General features: G+C 47.1%; 1 protein-coding gene across 1 annotated transcript; it reads right to left on the minus strand.

Annotated features, from left to right (window-relative positions):
• Window positions 1-2,599: 2,599 nt before the first annotated feature.
• On the minus strand, window positions 2,600-24,935 carry Lck (LCK proto-oncogene, Src family tyrosine kinase). The gene is made up of 13 exons (XM_074080687.1): window positions 24,755-24,935; window positions 11,996-12,105; window positions 11,613-11,694; window positions 11,323-11,413; window positions 10,997-11,095; window positions 10,748-10,851; window positions 10,354-10,503; window positions 9,923-10,075; window positions 9,593-9,772; window positions 6,791-6,867; window positions 6,560-6,713; window positions 6,345-6,476; window positions 2,600-3,246 (listed from the first exon to the last, which is right to left on the minus strand). Exons 1-13 carry the CDS (start codon window positions 24,879-24,881, stop codon window positions 3,044-3,046), a joined length of 1,662 nt encoding a protein of 553 aa, XP_073936788.1. The 5' UTR covers window positions 24,882-24,935; the 3' UTR covers window positions 2,600-3,043.
• Window positions 24,936-25,411: the final 476 nt, after the last annotated feature.

Below are 25,411 nucleotides of genomic sequence, written 5' to 3' on the forward strand. Positions count from 1 at the left end.
TCTCGGTAGCACACACTGTGAGATTGCCAGATGCCTGGGGGACAGGGCTAGATGAGGCGTAAAACCCTCCTCCACCCTCCTAGAACCGTCCATGTCATCAACTCCTCATTATCAGAAGCTGAAAGACCACAAAAAATAGCAGCTATAATAACCTTAATATTTAGTGAGCATTTACTATGTGCAAAGCATTCTGGTCTGTTAGCTACTTATCTGTGGCCCTACAGTCAGTAAGATATATTGTTATGCTTTTCTTTTTTAACCGCCACTAGTGTCTCACGATGATGCCCAGGCTCCTCTGGAGCTCCTGAGCTCAAGTGATCTTCCTGCTTGGCCTCCTCAGTGCTGGGATCACAGGCGTGCACCACCACATCCAGCCCTTTTACGTCTTTCTAAATAGTGGTTGGGGACTGCATTGGACCTTTAGTTATGAGGTAACAGAAAATCTAAGACTAGGTGGTTCTTGAAATAGCAACCCAATTCCAAGTTGTGTCACTACTTTCACCTTCAGTGGGTCTACTTAACCTTCCTAAAGCTCCATTTCCCAATTTGCAAAACAGGAAGGCTAAGAGAGCAAAGTTCACCTGCTCCAGGGCTGTACACAGTGGCCTAAAGAGAAGGTGGGGGTGGGGATCCAATGAGATCATGGGTGTGCCAGTGCTTTGTGAAAGCTCATAAGCTCAAATGCCTACAGAGGTCAGCAAGTAATATAAATGAATGTGTTTATGCTGTCATGACTCAGACATTCTTTGTTTGCATGTTTTTGTCGCCCACTGTGTGACTGTAACATAATTTGTTCTTTAGTTTTACTGTTCCTGTGCATTTGGGCAGTTCTCATTTTTTGAATATTAACGATGCTGCTGTAAATTTGTATATTCTAAAACTTGGATTTTTCACTTACAGAAATATGAGTCAGATATGGTTGTGCAAACCTGTAATCCCAGCTATTTAGGAGGCTGAGGCAGAAGGATTATGAGTTCGAGGCCACCCTGGGCTACACAGTAAGACCCTATCTTAAAAAAAACAAGAAAGAAAACAAAGAAAGAAGGAAGGTAGAAAGAGAGGAAGAAAGGAATATGGCTTTTCCCATCTTTCGTCAAATACACTGCCATGTTCAGGTATCTTTAAATTTCTCCTTTCATGGAAATATGGGTGCCAAAAAATTTTTTCATTTTCCTCTTTAAGAACTACAGCATAGCAGCTCACGCCTGTAATCCTAGCTACTCAGGAAACAGAGATCAGGAGGAGTGAGGTTCAAAGCCAGACCCAGGCAAATAGTTCGAGAAACCCCATCTCAAAAAAAACCTTCACAGAAAAGGGCTGGTGGAGTGGCTCAAGGTATAGACCCTAAGCTCAAACCCCAGTACCTCAAAAACAGAAAAAGAGAAAAGAATAATGGCACAAGATTGATGATAAATAGCTAGTAAGACTTGGTTTCGCTGTCTGGGAGTGGAAGGGACTCTGGCAAAGGGAGAAAATTCATGTCCCACCTGGATGGAATGGCCCCTAACCTGCTCCATAAATACAAGGTAGCCAAATCTTCCATTTTTCAAGCAAAGCAGAAATCTGTTTTATGCAAAATCTCCTCAGTTTATAAATTGGCTAACTCAGACAGTAGTAAGAAGGCTGGTCTGAGCATGATGGTGCTCAGCTGTAATCCCAAAACTCAGGAAATAGAATAAGGCAGATCCCTATTCAAGCCTACCTTCCATGAAGATTCTTGCAGTTTCCTCAAAAGGGCTTCTATAAAGGTCATAAGATCTCAGGACCCATAGGATCTATTCTCTCAGGTAAGCATACTTCTCGGCTAGTCCCTCTAGCTACCCACATCTCGTATCACATGGTTCATTCCCTCACTTTCAAAGCTTTAAAGTCACCTTCTCGGAGCAGAGCACCAGTGGCTCATACCTGTAATCCTAGCTTCTCAGGAGGCAGAGATCAGGAGGATCACAGTTCCAAGCCATCCCTAGGCAAATAGTTCTAGAGACACTATCTTGAAAATACCCAACACAAAAAAAGGACTGGTGAGCTGGGGTCTGGTGGCTCACCCCTGTAATCCTATCTACTCAGCAGGCAGAGATTAGGAAGATCTTGATTTGAAGCCAGCCCGGGGCAGTTTGTGAGACCCTATCTCAAAGATACCCAACACTCAAAAAAAGAGCTGTTGGAGTGGGTCAAGTGGTAGAGTGCCTGCCTAGCAAGTGTGAGGCCCTGAGTTGAAGCCCCAGTACCACCAAAAAAAAAAAAAAAAAAGAAAGAAAAGAAAATCAGTAGCTATAAAAAAAAATAAATAACATGCTATTGGCCTTATATAAAGGGGAAGAAGGTCCTGTGACCCACCCACTCCTTAAGAAGTTCCAAGTAAGAGTGTCCCTGAATCCTCTGGGGAGGGGTAAGGAACACTGTCTCATTTGAAGACGTTTGCAGAGTCCACAGAGCAGAGTTGTGGGACCCTCTTCTAGGCCCCCAGAGTCACTAGGGCTGGAAAAAAATCTAGACATCCACTCATCCCATCTCTTACCCTAACTTAGGGTGATCTAGTTTCCATCTTTCAAACCCCCATTCTCCCCCAAAGGAACAGAAGATGGAGTGTGCAGCAAAGAAATGTGCAGCCTTCATCAGCAGACATTTATTGAACTCCTGATGTGTGCCAGGCACCGAGGTAGAGCACACAGAAAAGGTTCCAGCCCGCAAGGAGCTTCTAGATGACCTGAGGAAAAAAAGTGGTGGGCAGAAGCAGGTGTCAATCACAGTCCTCTCCCCTCTCTGTGGTCTCAGGAAATGGGAGGGTCCAGAAAGAAACACCTTAGATGGTGTCCAAAACATACATGCACATGCTCCACATGTACAAAATATATGTGCAGAGACACACAAGTACAGGATGTGTGTACAAGACACAAGATTTGTGTGTTTGTGTTACATGTGGGTGGGGTTTATGTGTTAAGTCCACTTTGCATAGGCCACACATGGGTATGGCACAAGAACTCTACTTCCCCAAGCCAGGCTGATGAGACAGGGAGAGCCCCAGGACAAACAGTGAGGCCTGTCAAGGCTGGGGCTGGTACTGGCCCTCTGTGGCCGTGAAGAAGTCCTCCAGCACACTGCGCAGGTAGTCAAAGGTGGGCCGGTCCTCTGGGCGCTCCTTCCAGCACAGCATCATGAGATGATACAGCTCCTCTGGACAGTTGTCAGGCCGCACCATGCGGTAGCCTCGCTCTAAGTTCTGAATCACCTCAGGATTGGTCATCCCTGGAGGATGATGGGAAAAAGGACATCAAGCTTCCAGGCTTTGGCAGCCCACAGGTAGAGCTGATGCTATAGTTTGCATGCATTGGTGTTTGAACTCAGGCCTCACACTTGCTAGGCAGGTGCTCTTACCACTTGAGCCACTCTGCAAGCCTTATAGTTTGAATCCTGAATGTCCTTCAAAGACTCATGTGTTAAGGGTCTGGTCCCCAGCACATGGTGCAAGTGGGAAGTGGCAGAACCTTTAGGAGGAGGGGTCTAGTTGGAGGAAGTTAGGTCATTGGGGATGTGCCCTTGAAAGAGATATCAGGACCAGTGCCCCTCCTCTTCCTCTCTTTGCTTCCTGGCTGCCATGAGGTGATCAGGTTTCTCTACCATACACTCCAACTATGATATGTTGTTTTTCCACAGGCCCAAAGACACAGGGGAAACAGTCATTGAAACTGTGAGCTGAAATAAGTATTTCTTCTTTCTAAGGTGATTATCTCAGGTATTTTGTTACAGTAGTAGAATGCTGAGTAACACTGGTGATGTTTAGAATATTTAACTGGCATCAAGTGAGTACCAAACTAAAGGTCTTTATCCCTGGTAGGCCTTCCTAGTGATAACCTGCTGAATGTCAGTCATAAAACTTGGAGTACCTGATATAGCTTACACACTCAATATACACGTTAACTGTAGGACTTTGAGTGACCTACCTCTTTGAACTTCAGTTTTCTCATCTGGAAAACAGAGTAAATAGTTGTTCCTTTTTCCACAATTGTTATGAGGATTGCTGAGATAGTGAATACAAAGCACCAAGTACCGTACCTGGCTAAGGGATGCTTCCTAGGAGTACTTGTGATTATTATCATTTCATGGGAATAATGAGGATGGGAGGTATCTCTAGCTTTGGGACCAGGCACATGAGATGCTGCATAAGGACACCAGATAGTCCACAGGTCCCAGAAAATAGATCCTGCCTAGGGCTGAGAAGGTTCACTAGACCCCCATGACAAAGATGGACTGGTTCCCTCTCTCTTTGCTAGTCCTGGCTCCATGGTAGGCTTCTGGCATGTGAACCCCAAGTAAGTATTGTTTCTCCTTCAGTCCTCTGGTTTCTCCTTCAGTCTCTTGAGAGAAGGCTGTGACAAGTAGTCTCCCAAAACCAAATTCTTATAGGGTTCTAGCAAAATGGTTTTGCTCTTGCAAAGCTTGGGTCTAGGCCCTGGTCAATAGAGACCCTGTTTGCCCAGGTCTTGCCCAAGCGGTGCCTCTACCTATGGGTGTCTCATATTTTAAAATCAGAACATTGTAGGATGCAGGCGAAAAAACCAAAAATCTGTGGCTAGAATCAAGGGTGCAAACTCAGGCTAAATATAGCCCACAGACTCACTCAGTTTGGCCCATATGGTGTTTTAAAACAATTTGAATCGATCACCTATATTTGGAAGTAGGCAAATTTTACAAAAGTCCTATTTTTTTTTTTCTTTTGGCAGTACTGGGTTTGAACTCAGAGCTCGTGCTCACAAGTCAGGGGCTCTACTACTTGAGCTATGCCTTCAGGCCAGGACCCTCATGCCTTCATTGGAACCTTCTGCTTGAAGGTCACCAAAGTGCTTGTTTCTCCCCATTGTGTTCCTGACCCTGATGTACATGTCAGTTGCCCTTTGTCACCATGTTTTTACTGCCTACTTTCTTCTTTTGGTGGGACTGGGATTTGAACTCAGGGCTTCACACTTGCAAAGCAGGCTCTCTACCACTTGAGCCACACCTACAGCCCCACCTGTCTTCTTCTGATGGAGATATTCTGTTGGGCTGTTTTTTTGGGGGGTTTTGGGGCTGTTTTTTGACAGGGTCTCACTATGTAGTCATGTGGCCTACCCCAGAGCTGGGATTATAGGCATGCATCATCACACCTGGCTAATGGAAATAGTCTTTATTGGGTTGCCTCTGGGGCACAGTGGAAGAGCAATAAGGACCTTAGGCAGGATACCTGGTCTAACTCTAACACTGCCCCTGGACAGTGATGCCTAAGCCAAGGGAGGGAAGGGAGATCCTTTGACCTCTCACCTGATTCTAAGATGCCTTTACCTCCCTAGAAGCAAAGTTCTGTTACATTGCTCCAGGCATGTGGGGAGCTTGAGCAAATCCAACTGCTCCATAACTTCCCTACTCCTCTCTTTCTGTGCTTTTTTCCTAGCAAGTTTCTTAGCAAGTTCCTTTCAAAAAATTCCACCCCTGGGGCTGGAGGTGTATCTTAGTAGTAGAATGCTTACCTAACATGCACAAGGTCCAGCAGCAGGAAGAAAAAAAATTCAACTCATCTTGGCTGAATTCAAGGCTATAGGCATTGTCCAGGAAATGGAGGGCAGGTGGGGGGGGCAGTTGTTTACTTGTCTCTCTCCCTCTATAGATGGAAAGCTTCAGTGTTTAATGAGCACCTATTATGGGGGTCAGAGTCTTTCACAAAGTCTCTTGTTTCTTGTATCAGGAAATTGAGGGTCACAGAAGTGATATGATTTCCCCAAAGTAATGAATACTAATAACTTAGCATAGGCAAGGCACTGTTTTGATCCCATATTTAACAGGGAAAGAAGGAACAATCTGATCAAAGTTAGCATCACGGTCTGATCTGGTGAGAAAAGGCAGGCCTCTTGCCTCCGGGCCAGATCTACGTCTGTCATATTAGGTGACCTGTGACAGAACTAAAGAAAAGAGCTGAAGTTATTAAAGGAGAAAGAGATCCAGAGACAGACAGTCCTGGGAGATGTGACATCTTCTTGGAGATGTTGGAGTCACAACCCCGGGAAGATAGAGGAGAAACAGAAATTTCAGATTCTGAGCATGGGAAGAAATGAGAGGGAAGCTGGGTGCCAGTGGCTCGTGCCTGTAATCCTAGCTACTCAGGAGGCAGAGCTCAAGAGGATCATGGTTTGAAGCCAGCCAGGGCAAATAGTTCATGAGAACCTATCTTGAAAAAGTCTATCACAAAAAATGGGCTGGTGGAGTGGCTCAAGGTGAAGGCACTGAGTTCAAACCCCAGTACTGCAAAAAAAAGAAAGAAAAGAAATGAGAGGGAAAACCTCTGTGATCTTTCAGTTCCTGCCCTTGGCACTGACCTGGATAAGGGATGCGGCCATGAGTGACAATCTCCGTCAGCAGGATCCCAAATGACCACACATCAGACTTGATGGTGAATGTCCCATAGTTTATGGCTTCTGGTGCTGTCCACTTAATGGGAAATTTGGCCCCTGGGAAGAGGCAGAGTGAGGTTACCTGAGTCTGCTTGGTCAGACACTGCAGGCCCCAGACCTCCCTCATATCAAACACCTACCCTCCCTGGCTGTGTACTCATTGTCTTCAATCAGACGTGCTAGACCAAAGTCTGCAATCTTGCAGCTCAGGGTGTCAGACACCAGGATGTTGGCAGCCCGCAGGTCACGATGGATGTAGTTCCTCTCTTCAATGAATGCCATGCCCTCTGCAATCTGCAGGCCAGGTACAGGTCATCAGTCTTCACCCCACTGGCCTATACCTGCACCCAGTCCCTTGCCAATCTCCTTACTTGGGCTGCCATGTCCAAGAGTTTGTTGATGGTCAACTTGATACCTGAGGGAGTCTTGAGAAAATCCACCAGGCTCCCTGTTAGAGGAAGCAAGAATTGCTGACCCAAGCTGCCCAAGAGGAGGCCCCCAGACCCTTCTTCCCCAAGTGGAGTCTGGAAGCAGTGTCTGACGTGGGGAAAGGAAGGATATGGAGTGAGAAGGTAGGAGTTTCTGTTTAGGGTAAGGATGCTCAGGATATGGGAAGACCCTTTTCCAGTGGGGTGTGACTGAAGGATTTATAGACTTCTTGTCAGTCACAGGGTAAGAGTTCAAATTCCTAAACTGGGCACCCAAAGCCCTGTACTGTACACAATTGTAGCTTTCCCTCTTTCCCCTACCCTGCCTGTCTTACTTCACTTAAACAGACAATTTTCAGATTCTTCACACAAACCATTAGACTCTCACCCCCAAATCTCTGTTTCATCTCTGTGAAAATTCTACTTTTTGGGCTAGGAGAGTAGCTCAAGTGGTAGAGCATTTGCGTCACAAGTGCAAGGCCCTGAGTTCAAACATCAGTATTGCCAAAAATGAAAAAGTTTTTCTTTCATGGTTCTGCTAGACCACTTCCAGGAAGCTTCCTGTCAGGTACAATAAATTGCATCATCATCTACATTTCTATGACATGCTGGAACTTCCCCATGGCACAAACTTTGATTTACCCAGTATCCATGACAAAAATCAGGTTTCCTAGATGAGTGCAGTGTTTCAAGCTTGTAATCCTAGCTACTTAGCAGGCTGTCTGAGATTTGGAGGATTTTGGTTTGAAATCATCCTGGGGAAAAAAATTCACAAGACCCCATCTCAACCAATAGCTGAGCACAGTGGGGCGAGCCTGTCCCAGTTATGTGGCAGGCTGAGATTGGAAGGATTGCAGTTAGCTCATGAGACCCCATCTCATGGTGGTGTGTGTCTGCCATTTCAGCTGTAGTGGGAAGTGTAAAATAGGAAGATGGTGGTCCAGACCAGCCCAGGGCAAAAAGTGAGACCCTATCTCAAAAATAATCAGAGCAAGCCAGGTGCCAGTGGCTCACACCTGTAATCCTAGCTACTCAGGAGACAGAGATCAGGAGGATGGAGGTTCAAAGCCAGCCCAGGCAAATAGCTTGCAAGACCCTATCTCAAAAAAAAAAAAAAAATCACAAAAAAGGACTGGTGGAGTGGCTCAAGGTGTAGAGTGTCTGTCTAGCAAGTGCCAAGGCCCTGAGTTCAAACCCCACACCACCAAAAAAAGAAAAATTCAGGTTTCCCTGATAGCGGGAATTATTTAATTCACCCATGTTTCCAGTACCTACCATCTATGTTTCCAGGGCCTGTGCTGAGTGTATTAATGTATTGAATAGAGTAGGGAAACAGGTGCCTGGGGCCTGAGAGACCACTTGTCTGGTAGGAGAGAGCAGCTGGGAGAAAACCATGGATGGGAGCCGCTGGGGTGGAGTTAGTGGCCACTTGCCCTATCTAAGAGATTAAAACCCCATGTGAGAATGATAGTCTGTGCTACAGGGCTGAATTAGTCACCAAAGAGGAAGCCCTCACCCAGACACAGCAAATATGTGGCCGTTCCTTGGTTAGCAGTAGATGGTACTGTCAATTCCAGCACTCACCTCCAGTGAGCCTCAGAACCCTTCCCAACCCAACACTCCAAGAAACCACCAGGTTTCATCCAGGATGAAACCTGCTCACTATTTACAGAACACATCAGCCTACCAGACAGGTGTTTTCCTCTCTGAAAGAGGGACAAATCTTGTACTCCCAAAGAATCAGAGTGAAACAAAAAACTTAGAGCAGGTACTGTTTTAACTCATCCTCATGAAGACTCTGCGGAAGATGGTATTGCATTAGCACCATCACTTTACAGATGAGGAAGCCATGGCAGAAAGAAGCGATGATCAACCCAAAGTTATACATACAATTGTAAAACCATGACTCTAACCAGGCAGTCAAACTCTAGGGCCCCTGATAAATCTTTTTTTTTTTTTTTTTTTTTTACAGTACTGGGGTTTGAATTCAGGTCCTCATGATTGCTAGGCAGGCACTCTTATCATTTGATCCACTCTGCCAGCTGTTTTTGTGATGGGGTCTCACAAACTATTTGTCTGGGCTGGCTTCAAACTATCTCTGACTCCTGAGTAGCTAGGATTACAGGTGTGAGCCACCAGTGCCTAGCTTCCTTGATGAATATATTATCTCTGAGTACACTCCTTTACATTTCTGTTGTTATATCTGGGGGAAATGAGCATCAGAGACATTACAGGGTTTTGGCCTATGTCACACACTGCAAATCAACGTGAGTAAAGCAGAGCCTAGAAGCTCATATCTGTCTTGGTGGGGTTCTTACTCTGTCTATTAGCAGTCCATGGAGGACCTTGGGGTTGGCAGATTCATCTAAAGCAGAAAAACAGGCTTAGGGAACGGATCTGCCCTCCATAGGCTTCAAGGCAGAGGGGAGAGAAATGAGACTAGGGATCCCCCATTTTCAGAGCTCCGACACCCTGAGATCCAGGTAGGTCTTGGAAGAAGGCAAATGAGACCGCAGGTAGAGACCAGAGCAAATGCTCTTCCCAAACCTGCTACCTTACGCTGAGCCCCCAGCCTGAGTCAGGTGACACACCTTCTCTCCTCTGGAGGTGAGTCATAGGGACCCTACAAAGCTCCTCTACAAACCCTCGGTGCTGGTCCAGAGGAAAGAGCACATTCCCACTCTGGGGTAGTGACAGAGGGGTCAGCAGCATCCCCCAGTGGCCAGGCATTACTGTGGCACCTACCATTCTCCATGTATTCTGTGATAATGTAGATGGGCTCCTGAGTAACCACAGCATAGAGCCGGACCAACCGCTGGTGCTGCAGCTGCTTCATGAGGTTGGCCTCAGCCAGGAAGGCATCAGGGGACATGCTGCCCTGCTTCAGGCTCTTCACTGCCACCTTCGTGTGCCCGTTGTAGTACCCTGGTCAGCAGTGGGAGGGATTGGAGGAGTTGCAGAGCTCTTGCTCCTGGGAGCAGGCAGCTACCCTGAGTAGGTCACTGTGGAGTGACTCCTATGATCTCGATGGATGTCCTTCCCCACTTCCCCAAAGTCATGGAGAGCCACACTCACCCATCCACACCTCCCCGAATTGGCCAGCCCCCAGCCGCTCCACCAGCTTCAGTGTCTCCCTGGGAACCTCCCACTCGTCCTCCCACCATGGCTTCTGGGGCTTCTGGGTCTGGCAGGGACGGCTCAACCGCGTGCACAGCCCGTCAGAGGTATCTGCAAAAACAAGGGAGGGGGGAGGGCTGTCAGTATGGGAGCCTTTGCTCCTCCTAATCCCCACTTTTCCAAGTTCCCATTTAGGGGAAATGGACTGAGGAGGGATGGGGATTGGGGTCTGTCACCCGATATCTGCAGTCGTAGGGAAGGGTATTACACCTCATCCACTGCCAGGAATGAAGAAGTACCCTGAAAGATGGTTGAGGGGTACTCCTGATGAAGGACTAGGGGAAGACAGGCTAATAGGGCACGGGTGAGGGGGTCCTGCAGGTGCTCACTGGTGTAATGGCGGACCAGTTCATGCAGGCCGGAAAAAGTGATGCGAGGGGAGATGTAAAACCCTCCATTGTCCAGGTTACGGATCTTGTAATGTTTCACCACCTCTCCCTGGTTCTGGTCGAAGTCCCGGACAGACAGTGAAAAGGATCCTGAATAGTGAATGAATGAACGAAATAACGGACTAAAGAACGCGAAAGAGAGGGAGGGGTGGCCCCTTGTGAGTCACGAAACCATCGCACCCCTAGACTGGAGAGCTCAACCGGCCCGCACCTCTGCAACCTGCAGTGCCCAGCCCGCACCTCCACAGCCCTGCCCACCGAGGCCCCGCCCACACTCCGGGGCCACGCCCACATCCCGGGGCCACGCCCACAGAGACCGCCGCTCGCAGCTCACCTGCCGTGCTCTCGCTCTCCCGGATGAGGAAGGATCCGTGCGTGTTCCCGGGTGCCAGGAGCTGCCGCTCTGCGTCCTTGCGGCTCAGGTTCTTGAAGAACCAGCTGCGCAGGGCAGATGCGAAGTCTGTCGTCTGTTGGCCGCTTCGTCTTCTAGCACTCTCAAGCATTCACCGTCCCCAGGCCCACTCCCTGCCCCGAGGTCACTAGATCTGCTCCCCGCCCATCCCCACGACGGGTCCCCACTCACGGTTCAGGTTCAAGGCTGTTTGCTTTGGCCACAAAGTTGAAGGGGATGAAGCCTTCCTGGCCCGTGGTCAGGGACTGAGCCTTCCACCATTCGCCGTTCCTGCACCATAGAATCAGTCAGGGCGGCCTGCTCTGCCACAAGACACCCTTCGTCAGAGTCTCTAGTTAGGCCGAGTTATTGCACCCCGGGCTGAGCACTCTGGAGCCCCCCCGTTTTGTCCCAAAGGCGCCCAACCTAAGCCCAGGGACCATAGGAGGACTGTGGTACCCGGTACCGCTTCCTCAGAATCCACCAGAGCAGGGTGAGTGGGGTGAAAGGGCACTCACTGCTCCACGATGCGGAGCTGTTCACCCTTCTCGAAGCCCAGGTCTCCGTCGTGAGTGGGCTCATAGCTGTGCAGGGCGATAACCAGGTTGTCTGTAAAGACGGGACCAGGGAGTGTCAAAAAGAGCTAGCCTGGGCTTGGTAGGGAGGAGGGAGTTCTGGAGTCATAGGGTAGGGAACAAGACTGGGGCCAAGAGAGGCAGGACAGGCTAGAGAGTAGGTGGGGAACAGATGGAAGCTTCAGCCAAGGATCCACAGGCCTTATGTTTCCCACCCTGATGTCTGGAGTCACCTTGCAGTGGAGAGGCTGGTGGATTGGAGCCCTCATAGGTGACCAGTGCGTCCCGAACTTCAGAGCCATTTCGGATGGGCAGCTGTGAGATGGGGGGTGATGGTGGAGTCAGAGAAAGAAGACAGAATTAGACCTTGGCTCCCCTCCCCTCTGTCTTGCTCTCCATTTCTCCATCATGGCCAAGTCTTATCCCCAAATTTGCCAACTGTGTATGTGTGACCTTAGGAGAGTCCCTTCCCCACTCAGAGCCTCTTTTTCTTCTTGTATTCTAGGGAAGAGGGCTGCTCTGTTATTTCAAGGACCTATAGTTGTGGCACATTTCTTTCTCCTGAGGTGTACTCCCACCCTACTGACTTTCTCACCAACCCGGTCTTGCCTCTTACCGTGGCCTTGCCATCCAGTGGGACTATGGGGTAGTGGCAGTTCTCGCACACATCAATGTTTTCCATCCAGTCATCTTCAGGGTTTGAACTGCAGCTACAGCCCATGGTCCCTGAGGGAATGGTGAGTGGGCTGAAGGAGCTCTCCCTTAGTACTGTTCCCCCAGCCTCAAACATCTTAGGGCATTGGCCTAGGGATTTCTAAAAGTACTGGAGACTGTCTGCTCAGGGGTCCCCATTCTCCAGCCACAGAAGAGCTGAAATGGAGGATCCTAGCTCCTGACTAGTGCTTCCTCTGAGCCTTCCTGACCCACCTAACTTCATACCAAGCCCCAGACCCAGGCCAAGTTCTAGGCCTCACCCTCCCACCTGGGATGGGTAAACCGCCACAGGCACCTTTGTTAGTCTAGTTACCCACTTCCTGCCTCCCCACCCCCTATCAGTCCCTGAGCTGGGGAACTACCTCCCAGAGATCACACACTTCACCAAGCCCCGGGGAGACCTAAATTTCAATAGGATCCTCCCCCTTCCAGAGAGTATGCTTGTCCCCTCTCTTAATCACATCTCCTCTGCCAGCCACAGAAGCTGACAGAGATTCCAGGTCCCAAGAGCCAGCCTCAGGCCTCTATCCTGTCCCTACACCCCCACAGACACCCACACCCACACCAGCAGTTTTCTTCAGAAGGCTTCTTCTAACAAGGTTTTGCTTTTCACCAGTGAAAACCCTTCAGACGTCCTGTAGGCCATAACATTTTTGTTTGTTTGCCTGTTTTAGCAGTGGAAACTTTTTGTCAGATGAAACCAAGCAGAACTCCATAGATACAGCAGGTAAAAGTGGAGCTCTTCTGCACAAGGGAGAGCATGCATGTGTGGGGTGAGCTCCCTCTGAGGCCCTAGACATCCCTGTTCCAGCTGCTCCTCAGATTGCTTGGAAAGTACTGGCCCTCAGAGTGTAATTTACCATGTGTTTAAGACCTTTAATATTAACATCAACTTCATCCCTCAGTCTGTTCTGCTACACACACACACACACACACACACACACACACACACACACACAGAGGCCCCTGCACGCTAGCACAGTCTGTGCTCTGAGCTACTTTGACTTTTTTTTATTAGCATATAATAGTTGCATAGTGGGATACATTGTGATATTTACATATGTGCACACAATATATCAACCTTCCTCCTCCCCCTCCCCCTATATTATTTTCTTACTTCACATCTTGTGTTTGGCTGGCAGAATGGCTTAAGTGGTAAGAGCACCTGCCTAGCAAGTGTGAGGCCCTGAGTTCAAACCCCAGTGCTGCCAAAAAAAACAAAAGATGAAAAAAAAAATTTATTTTAGGGGCTGACAGAGTGGCTCAAGTGGTAGAGCACCTGCCTAGCAAGTGTGAGGCCCTGAGCTCAAAGGCCAGTACTACCAAAAACAAAAAAAAACCTATAAGGAGTCTTTGCTCCCATTTCCTATGTAGGGAACAGGAAATGTTTCTCTTTTTCCCTCTCCTGCCCTTGTCTATACTTTATCCTAAAATAAATCCTTGCTAAAACTTTCAAAACAAAACAAAAACAAAAAATAGAAGCTGTACTTACTTGCCTTGAAAACCCAAGCACCTCGAACTATTGTTGATAGCAAATGTCAGCTGGTATGTGGAGAATTAGTTCACGTTCTCCCTTCAAGCCTGATTTTATTTAATTAATAAATTCATTTATTGAGACAGTGGCTTGCTATGTTATCCAGGCTGCCTCAAATTCCTGGGCTCAAGTGACCCTCCTGCCTCAGTCTCCCAAGTAGCTGGGACTACAGATATACACCACCACACCGGCTTTAATCTCTGCTTTTAGATGAGCTGAGTGAGCCCCAGAGAGGCCTGTCTAAATTCACACAAGCTATTTTGGGCAGAGCGAAGCTAGAGTTGCTCATCTACTCCAGGTCTCATAAGAGATAGGAGCACTGGAGGCTTCTGGTTAGCAAGACTCAGAAGACAAGCCCTGGAGTCTTAAAGACTTACATTCAAATACTACTTGTGAAATTTATTGTGTGACTGTTGATTCTTACTTTTCCTCTTCAGTCACAGAGATCATAATTCCTTTCATCATCTTAAATACTGTTACATACTGTTAGATTAAGCTAGAGCTTGGGAGGACTTCTACTAGTGCCCATTTGGCTTTACCCTCCCCTGCTTGGGAGGGCAGGAAAATGGGACTGTCAAATAATCCTCTTTGTTTTAAACTTATGTTTCTTCAGCTGAGCCAGTCATAGCCTCCCACAGGTACCAGAAGTCACAATGTGCATTTCTAGCACCACACGAGTGGTACTTGACCTTATTCATATAAGATAAAGGATATGGACCTATTACGGAAGATTTTTGCATTTTGTAAAGTGTCCGTGGGATGTTGAGCCAAATCAAGAGATTTTAGGAAAAAGAGTAACATATTCACTCTTCCCTCGACCCTACTATTAGGAGTCCTTGGGGCCCTGTGGAAATCCTGCTAGATCATTTATGCTACAAATAATGTCTTTTTTTTTTTTTTTTTTTTGTACTGGAGATTAAATCCAGGGCTTCCCACATAGGCAAACACTCTACTGCTTGAGCCATTCCCCCATCCCCAGTTTGTATTTGTATAATGTCTCACTAGCTAATTTTCCTCAGGCCGGCCTCAAACTCAATCTTCTTGCCTCTGCCTCCCAAGGAGCTGGTATTATTGGTGTGCACCATCACACCCAACAACAAATAATCTCTCTTTCTCTCTGTCTCTTTCTCTCTTTCTGGTTGGACTGGGATTTGAATTTAGGGCTTCGCACTTGCAAAGCAGGTGCTCTACTGCTTGAGCCATGCCTCCAGTCTGTTTTGCTCTGGTTATTTTAGAGCTGGTGTCTTGGCAACTATTTGCCCAGGCTGGTCCTATCTTCAATCCTCCCAAGTAACTAGAATTACAGGAGTGAGTCACCAGTGCCTGGCACAAATGATATCTTGACAGCTCATTTTATTACGGCCAGAAAGTGATTGGCTGATAAGCCTTTACAAAAGAACTGAGAGCACTGTGGACCCAGCCTGAGATGAGCTGAGCTGCCTAGGAGGGCAGTGGGCAGTGAGCTTCCTACTGGTTGTGATTCAAACGGGTCTTGGAAAAGCAAAGGTTGTTTATGTTATACAGAAATCCCAACATCAGATGAGCCATGGGCTTAAATCAATAAGATCACTTACAGGCTTGACATTTTTGGAGGCTTTGGAAAAAGGCAAAAGAACAGTTTGGGGTTAAGATGAGAAAATAAGGGCTGGAGGTGAGGCTCAAGAGATAGAGCACCTACCTAGCAAGCCTTAAATTCAAACTCCACCAGAGAGAGAGAGTGAGAGAAAGAGAGAGTGAACCCAGAATGGTGACAGATCTGCAATCCTAGCAGTTGGGAAGCTGAAGCAGAAAGATTTTGAGCCCAGGCCAGTCCTATCTCAAAAATCCAAAAAAGGGCTGTTGGAGCAGCTCAAGTGATAGAGAACCTGTCTAGCAAATATGTAAGCCCTGAATTCAAACCCAAATACTACCACCAAAAAAAAAAAAGATGCCTGCCTTGCCTAGCAATCATAAAGCCCCGAGTTCAAATTCAGATACTGCAAAAAGAAACAAAAGAAGAGGGGATGAGAGCCTAATATGATATACACACCCGTAATCCCAGATACTCAGGAGGCTGAGGCAGGAGGACTACAAGTTTGATGTCTGGGCAACCTAGGGAGACACTGTCTCAAAATTTAAAAGTCAAAAGGGGGACTGAGGGTGAGACTCAAGTGGTAGAGCACATGCCTAGCATGCACAAAACCCTTGGTTCAATCCTCAGTATTGGGGGGAAAAAGAGGGGATGAACTGGGGTGCAGCAGTGAGGAGAGGCCAGTAGAAGAGGCAGAAGGAATCTAGGTTGGAGATCACAAGACTGGAAGCTGGTACCTGGTCCAAGCTGGGATCGGCTGGGGAGGGAGAAGGAACCATGAAGCCTTGAGCTAGGATCCAAGGGATCCTGCACGCAGGCAGGATGCATATTCTGGACTTAACTGGGCCCACCAGAAAGGATCCAACACCCAGTAAGACTGGGGCCAGGATCTTAGAGTGTAGCTCAGAGGCAGAATAACTGCTTAGCATGAATGAGGCCCTGGGTTTGACAAATCCTTTCACTGTTTCTTTTTCTTTTTTTTCCGTACTGGGGGTTTGAACTCAGGGCCTTCACCTGGAACCACTCCACCAGCCCTATTTTTGTGAACAGTTTTTTGAGATAGGATCTTGTGAAACTATTTCTCAGGTTCTCACAGGTATGAGCCACCGGCAGCCCGCTCATTGTTTCTTCAATGACTGTTTTGTTAAGTCTCTAATGAAAATTTGAATTTAGCATGTGTGAGTCCCTGGGTTCAATCTCCAGCACCAAAAATAAATTTAAAAAGTGAGTAAGAAAACAACAAATATAGTATCTAAATGAGGTTAAGTTTGTAGGCAAAAACTTCAAAATCATGAAAACCATGGAGGGAAGAGCTCAGGAAGCGCTAACGTAATTCACCAGCACTAACGTAATTCATCTCACAGATGGAGAGAAGAAATAATAAAAATAGAGGGCTAGCTGGGCACTGGTGACTCATGTCTATAATCCTAGCTACTCACGAGGCAAAGAGCAGGAGGATCGGGGTTTGAAGGCAGCCGGGCAAATAGTTCTTGAGACTCTATCTCGAAAAAACCCATCACAAAAAAGGGCTGATAGAGTGGCGCAAGGTGTAGGCCCGGAGTTCAAACCCCAGTAGTGCAAAAGAAAAAAGAGGGCTGGAGGAGCGGCTCAAGTGGTAGAGTGTTTGTCTAGTATAGTGAGCTCCAGAGTTCAGACCCAAGTACTGCCCAAAAAAAAGATGGAGCTGGGCATGGTAGTACATGCCTGTAATTCCAGCACTCAGGAGGCTGAGGCAAGAGGAAAGCAAGTTCGAGGCCAGCCTGGGCTAGATAGCAAGATGGTTTCTCAAAAATACTATTACTATTAGTACTACTACTAATAATAATAATTAATAATAATAATGAGAATCTGGGTTCTTGACAGAGAACTCAAACCAGGCCCCTTGGTCTTTTTTTTTTTCTTTTGTAGCACTGGAATTTGAACTTAGGGCCTCATATTTGCTAGGCAGTTTCTCTACCGCTTGAGCCACTCCACCGGCCCCTTTTTTTGTGATGAGTTTTTGAGGTAGGGTCTCACAAATTATTTGCACAGGGCTGGCTTGGAACCGTGATCCTCCTGATCTCAGTTTCCAAGTAGCTAGGATTACAGGTGTAAACCACTGGCACACAGCCCCTCCATCCTTCATCAAGCCACTTTCCCCTACTCTTTACACCCTGAGGTGGTCTAAAGTAGCTGTGACCTGAAAAGGTCACAAAGAAAGCTAGACAAAGAGACTGGTCTTCTTGTCCAAGACTTGCCCATTGTGCTGCTAACAGAGGCTTTTCGTGCCAGGACAATGCTCCCTGGACCTGGAATGCATGCTTCTGTAGTTTTGTTTGACTGGCGAATGCCAGTTTGTGCTAATGAGCAGGTGAGCACTGTGACTGTGTGCAGATCCATGAGTTTGTATGAGTCCGTGTGGGCAGAGGAATGCGTAACACAGTGGAAGGGTGCAGAGTTGTCTGTCCCTGTGTAATTGTGAGGTCACAGATGCACAGTTGAGTCATGCAAAATGTGGGTCTCATCTTTCTAGTCTCAATTTGACAAAGATTTCTGGGTAGCCAAAATGATCTAACCAGGTTAATAATGAGGCCAGTAAGAAGAATTCAAAATTAAAGCTTAATATAAATTTCTCATTGTCTGAAAGAAAGAATTAAAAAAAAAAAAGAGAGAGATCCAAGGAGTCCCCAGGGCTCCCCAGTCCAGCAATGAGGACAGATTCTGAGGTGAATGAAGGAGGACATCCTCTTTTCCCAACTCAGGAACCCTTTGTCAACAGGGAGAATTCTACAGATTCTATACCATCTCTGAAGAGGGTGTGTCATGTTGCTGGTCAAACTCGAGGCTGTGCATGGTCCACAGGACACTTTGGGCCCCCCTTAAAGGGAGTACTCCTCCCTGGAGTTTCAAGCTTGTAGAAAGAGTGAAGTGAGAGCTGGATTTCAGTTCCCACCCTTTTTTGTTTCGTTTTGTTGAGACAGCGTCTCACCATAGAGCCAAGGCTTGCCTCCATCTCCCAATCCTCTGGCTTCAGCCTCCCAAGTGTTGGGATTACAGGTGTATACCACCACACCTGCTTAGTCCCCACCCTTTCTTGCCCCTTGGCACAAGGCCACTTTACCTAACATACACAGTGGCTCTGATCACACAGTATATAACTGATTAAAAAAAAATTCCAGGCTGGGTGCCAGTGGCTCATGCCTGTAATCCTAGCTACTCAGGAGGCAGAGATCAGGAGGATGGAGGTTCAAAGCCAGCCCAGGCAAATAGTTTATGAGACCCTATCTCAAAAAAAAAAAATCACAAAAAAGAGCTAGTGGAGTGGCTCAAGGTGTAGTTCCTGAGTTCAAGCCCCAGTACCACACACACAAAAAAATTCCAGACTGTGAAAACTCCTGGATTATATTTTCTGATCCAAGGATTATTTAGGAATCACATCATCAAAATGAGTTCTGAGCCATGGATGGTGGCTTATGCTTGTAATCCCAGCGCTGGGGAGTCTGAAGCAGGAGGATTGAGAGTTTGGGGCTAGCCTGGGCTACCTAATGGGATCATAACTAAAAAAAGGAAAAAATGAGTTCTGATTCTTGCAGACTTGGCCACTTTCATCATCCTCACAGATGTTATCTCATCCAGCCAGGCCTAGAATATTTTGTCTCCTTTTAAAATAAAATAAAATTTAAAAGGCATCACTTTTCCTCCTTCAACTACAGACCTATTGATTTGTTGAACATTTTGTCAGAAATGTGTGTCAGCTTCTTGCTTGACCTTCTTAAATGCAGAATGGCAGGCTAGTCTACTGTAGATCATGGTTATAGGCTGGGCACAAAATATGTCAGAAATCATTTAAAACATTTTTTTTGTGTGCTACTGGGGTTTGAACTCAGGGCCTACACCTTGAGCCACTCCACCAGCCCTTTTTTGTGATGAATTTTTCCAAGATAGGGTCTCATGAACTATTTGTATTTGCTGGCTTCAAACTGCGATCCTCCTGATCTCTGGGACTACAGGCAGGGGTCTTTTCCTCTGGCCAAGATTTGGTTTACAGCAAAGTTGCATATGTACAATGAAGGGCCTTAGCTATCGATATCCCCAAAAACCTCATCATGATATGCAAAATCAGGGTTGGCAGGCATGGTAAATAATTTCTAGTGGGGCTGGAATGTGGCTCCAGCAGTAGAGCGCCTGCCTCGAAAAGCATGAGGCCCTGAGTTCAAATCCCAGTATCACAAAAAAAAAAATTGGATCACTATGACATGAACATAGTGAGTTGAGCCTCCATAACACAGTCTCCCAGAAATTCTCAGAAAGCAGTAAAGATTGCCAAGCTCTAAGTAAGGCTCCAGCCTAGTGAAACTCCCATAAACCATCTTCCGGACTAAAATGTTCTATCATTTTCATTTTCCCTCTTGATTTTTGGCATTTCAACAGACCACCTTTTCCCCTTTAATAATTTTTTTTTAGTTTCGCAATTTATTAATTGGAACCTTATACATACATTGCTTGGCGGTAGGTTGCTAAAATCATATTTTCCAACATTTACCCCAAATCACAGAATGATCATAGCAAAGGAATACATAAGTCACTCAGTTTGCTTCTTGCCCCTTTAATATGCTTATCTGAAATGGAAACTTCTCTACCATAAGTGGAAAGGCAGCATCACCAGCTGTATGTAATGTGCATAAGTGCACATTAAAATACATAAACTAAATTTTTTTTTGGTACCACTTGAGCCATCCCACCAGTCCTATAAACTAACATTTGTAAATATTTATCTATCATGTCCTAAAATCATTCACACATATCTCGATGTACCTGTGGTAGGAAATTCCTCCCTGTGAGAAAGAACTTTGTGCTTAGAGCTCTGTTAGTGGGCTTAGAGGGGCCACACTTTCTTTTTTCTTTTTCTTTTTTTTGAGGTTCTAGGGATCGAATCTAGGGACTCACATGTGCTAGGCAAATGCTCTACCCCTAAGCCACACCGTAGCTCCAGCTGCAACTTTCTAAATTGACCAGGCTATTGACAGGAATGAAATGGGCACTTCTGCATCCCAGGCTCTTTTCTAGTGCTGAGGCCACGGAGGTGAGCAGACAGGGACATTCCAATCCCAGCCCTGCCTGTGTTGGAGAGAGGTCCCTCTGGTGGGTCACTTCATTTTCAGGACGCTGTATAACCTGTCATTCGCTGGCTGACCAGTAATGTCTGCAACTCCCAACAAGACGACACCAGACAGCAATACTTGCCGGAAGTAACATGAAAATCACCACCATTACCCAGTTTATGTAAGCTAACTTTTAGCTAACGCTGATAAATGCTAAAATTCCATGTATGAGCTCCAGGTACAACGCAAGAATGTTGCAGAACCAAATTCAGAGAATAAGCCAATTTACATGTAAATATGTGTGTATAGGGCCAGGTTCTGTGCCACACATTATTTTATTTGCATTATTTGAATTACTTAGTGTGATTCTGATTGATAATCCTATGTAGTAAGTGCCCATTTTACAGATGCAAAAACTGAAATCTAAACAGAATAAAGCAATGGTTTGAGGCCTCATAACGAACAAATAGGTGTGAGTTGAACCCTGATCTGCTTGGCTCTGGGGACTAAGCTCTTCACCCTGTGTCTTTTAGCAGCTAGACAGTTCCCAGGAGGCACATTCCAAAAGTAGGAGTAAAGGAGCTGAGTTTCTGATCTCTCTCTTTCTTTCTCTCTTTATTATAAAGTCAGTTTACTGACAGTGGCCTCATATACTTTATTCGCAATATTCGATATTACAAACTTTAGGATCTTTGAGGCATCGGATTGTGGTATGTAACCGGCAGAAACCCCATTATTTGAACTCTCTTAATTACTTTTGTTATTTCTTTCTGTTTCTTCCCACAAAGACCTGTGAAATGCCTTCCACAAATGTATCCGGGAAATGGAGAAATAAATTGGGACAAAAGCTGTACATTCTTATAATCTATATATTTCCCATACAAGATACTTTTTTTTTTTTTTTTTTGCAGGACTGGGTTAGAACTCAGGGCTTCACACTTGCTAGGCGGGTACTCTACCACTTTACCTAAGCCTCCAGCTCAAGTTACATTTCTTTAAGTCTTCTTATAAGGATTTTCCACTGGACTGGGCAGGACCTCATGCTGGTTACCTATGTATATTGTGAACAACCTTTTTTCCATAGCACCACATGAGCTCTACAATCTGGAAGGCAGACATCAGCCGTTACCCGGTGTGCCAACTTCTTCCTCCCTAGACCACTGCAAAAAGCTGCCATGGTTCCTCGTTCTTCCTCTTCCTTTCCTTTTTCCTTTTTTTGAGACAAGGTCTCAGTATATAGCCCAGGCTGGCCTTGGACTCTCAATTCTCCTACACTCAGCCTCTCAAGTGCTGGGATTACAGGCAGGCATGTGCCATTATGCCGTATGAAACAGTGTCCTTTGAGGAGAATAAACTACGCAGCTCTTCCTGACCTTCCATTCCTGTCCTTGTCTCAAGAAATGTAAGCATGAGCTGGGCACTGTGGCTCACGCCTGTAATCTTATACACTCAGGAGGCAGAGATCAGGAGGATCATAGTTTGACGCCAGCCTGGCCAGGCAAATATTTCGCGAAACTCTCTAAAATACCCGTCACACACACACCAAAAAAAGGCTGGTGAAGTGGCTAAAGGTGTAGGCCCTGAGTTCAAACTCCAGTGCTGAAAAAAAAAAAAAAAAGGAAAGAAAAAAGAAGTGTAAAAAAAGTATAAGCATGGAATAGGTTGGCATAGGAAGAAAAAAAAGAAGAAGTTTTGTGTCCAGGAAGTTTGAGAAGCCCTGGGTCAAATGAAATAAATTGGGATTCTTTTCTGGGGAGATTTACAGAACACTAACAAGCTGGCATTGACTGTGACACTCCTGGGGGACAGGGTTTATAGCTGTGGCCCTGGTGATTGAGCCCCAAGCCCTTTTCTTTTTCAGGTGCCTCATGGACTTGGTGTTCTTTAGTACAAGGGTTGGAAGTGCAGCTTCAGATACTCTTAAAATCCACACTGAGGAGGATTATTAAAGACCACATTCCTGGCCTGGGGTACAGCTCAGTGGCAGAGCATATATTTAGCATGCACGAAGCTATGGGCACCAGCAAAAAGGAAAAATACCTGGATGATATCTTGGTCCTGCCTTGCCCCATCCCACCCTCTTTCCTCAGAATTGCTCTCACTGAATTGAGTTTAGCCTTGAAGTCATTAGCGTGTGTGTGTGTGTGTGTGTGTGTGTTTGAATTTGTAGGATCCAGCCTGTGTTGTAAAAGGCTGAGTATTTATGCAATCTGAAGAGAAACCGGAGTATCTGCTTGTGTTGTGTGTGAGGTCTCTGCCTCTGCTTCTGAGCAGACTATATTTTTTCCTATGATGATAGTGTGTGGTGTTTTGGAGTGTGTGTGTGTATGTGTGAGTGTGTGTGAGTGTGTGTGTGTTCCTCATCTAAGGCAGACCCTGGCCCAGCTCAGTGTCTAGCTTGCTTGAGTTCCCATACCCACTACATACAAGAAACAAACTTATTTGCAAAGCCACACCGCAAGTGTGAGGGAATGGGTGGTTCATTGCCTTGCCAAGGCCAAGGCGCTGGGTAGGTGTTATTCTGGGTGTGGACATTCCTCCACTTGGTACACTATTTGTAGGGGAAGGAAGTACTTAGCCTCCTTTAAGCACCTATTGTGTGTCAGGTACTACCCAGAGCACAGTATAGTCATTATTTTCTCTTTGATGCCCCACAAGCACCCTGAAAGGGAGGAATTTATTATTGCCTCTTTATGGACAACTAAACTGAAGTTCAGGTTCAGAACAATGAAGCCACTCACTCAAGGAAACAGCAGACCTGGAGTTGTGTGTGGGTCTTCCTGACCCTGAAATGCATGTTCTTCCCACCGCTCCACACCCCGGGGCTCTCTTCCTCTGAGGTCTCTGCCCTTGTGGTCCTAGGGAACACGTCCCTGGCACTCTGCAAAATGAGACTGTGTCCTTGTTGGAACTGCCTCAATTCTTCAAGAAGATTTCTAGATCCATTTAAGAGAAGCCTTCTCCTTTCTCTGCTCCCTCGGCCCATTCTCTGCCCCTGTCCATTTGGCCTTTCTCCCTTCGAGAAGAGCTACTGTCCTGAGCTCCAAGGATGAGGGATCCTGTCTGATTCATCTCTCAGTCAACACAGAGCTGAGTGGCTGGGCAGAGGATCTGTTCTTGCCTGTCCAGGAGCAGGTGAAGCTTAGGGAGATCCAACGTCTACCCCAGCCCCCACCAGAGGCCACAGGTCTGTCTCCAGCCCCAAGGCCTGTGGCCTCTTGTCAGGGCTGAGGACAGGAGAAGGGCTGGGACATGCTGACTAGACGAAAAGTGTGTGCCACGAAAAACTCCTGTGAGGCAGAGGAAACCTGGAAAGTCTGGTTGAGTTGGGGACTGCCCCCCAAAGCTGAATGCTCAGAGTCAGAATGTGAGGGGGTGGAAGGTAGTTGATACTACCTGGGCCTCCATCCCTTGGGGTCTGAAGCAGAAATCAGCAGGACTAACTGGACCAACATGCCCCAGCTGGGGCTGAGGCAGGAGGAGACAGGACAGAGGGGGGACATCCTGTTGCAACACTTGGCAAGGCAGGAATGGCAACTTTCCAGAAGGAAGTTCAGAAGTTCCTAGCTCAGAACCATTTGCACCCCTGTCCTGGATAAAAATAGCCCTTCCTCTTCCCTCTCCCATCATTCTCATTTGCTCCAACTTCCCAAAGTCAGATTAGATGTGTCCGCCCTGGAAACTCCATCCCCAACAATAAACACCCTCTCACATATCCACCCCCTCACCCCCACCCTGCAGCTACTCCTTCTCTCAGGCAATGCTGGTCACTGAGGCTAAAGTCTTTCTCATATGTCCATTTGGATGTGCTGTGTGACTGTCTCTCTCTCTTCGGTCTTCGGCCAGAAGAACCGATTCCCTGGCCCTCATACTCAAGCCTGACTATCACATCTCCCTATCCAACGAGAGACCACAGGCAGCAAGTGCATCACCCTATTTGGGCCTCGGGAACCTCATCCTCATAGGACAAGGGACTGGATTTGGTGATTCTTGAAAGCTTTTTAAATACCTGACATCCATGTGCCAGATCTCTATGATCCCACTGAGGTGTGGCCAAGACATAGCCACACCTCAAGCCTGGTGTTTCTGTCTTCTGGCTTGAAGGACTGCTGCATCCTGGGAGCCTAGCCCTACACACGGCTGCAGCCCTCTTTCACCAGGCTCCCACAGCCCTGACCCCTGTCCCCAGTACTCCTTACCTGCCCAGCCTGGAGCCCTCTGGCCCATTCACATGGTGTTCCCGGCCTGGCTTGGCTGCCCTGACCCAGTCTCAGCTCCCCTTGCCAATGTAGCCACCACCTGTCTCCTCGCGCCCACGTCCCACCCTGACTTCCTGCCTCCTCCTGGGGCTCTGCAGCCAACCAGGCCCCAGCAGCCCAACCACAAGCCTCTAGCACCCTAAACTTCCTGCCACCATAGCCCCCTGCCCCTCAGCCCCTTGAGGTCCCAGACATTTCTAGACCAGCCCCTACTCACCCTGAGGGTGGCACTTGGAGGTCTGAAGTTGAGGTGAGGATGTTTGACAGACCCTCCCTCCTGTGCATACACGAACAAGAGATTCAGTGAGCCTTTGAACCTCATGAGCAGGGGCGAGCAGACACATGCTCACCTCTCAGTGGAAGGCTCACAGTGTGATTGCTGAGTGGAGTCAGTCTAATGACAAAGGCAGAATGGCATGGTTCAAGGTCAGAGGTAAGGACATAGCACCATTATATAGTTGGGGACAAGACCATGGGTGTTATAGGCAGACATGAGGTGAGAGGTTGCTAGGTCACTGATAGAACAGTATCCATATCATTCTTGTGGCACAGGACAATTGTCTTAATAGAATCACAGGGAAGGTTAAGGGTAGGTTAACAGTCCTCTTACAAACAGAATGCTGACAATATCCTGTTTTGGGGGAGGCAGGCAGGACAGCCCCATGTCTTCAAGAGGCAAAGTGACAGACAGCCTCTACTATAGGCAGGAGGCAGAACAATGACCACTCATCATGGCAAGGCCACAGCCCCTTGCAGAATGTACAGCCTGGCGCTGTTTCTTGCCATAGATGGAAGATAGCACACTCTGTCCAGGCACTCAGCACAGGCAGCGGACTGTCAGGACTTTCTGTTTTGGGCAGGAGACAGGAACCTT

This window comes from Castor canadensis, chromosome 7 (genome assembly GCF_047511655.1).
Source record: "Castor canadensis chromosome 7, mCasCan1.hap1v2, whole genome shotgun sequence".
Taxonomy (NCBI): domain Eukaryota; kingdom Metazoa; phylum Chordata; class Mammalia; order Rodentia; family Castoridae; genus Castor; species Castor canadensis.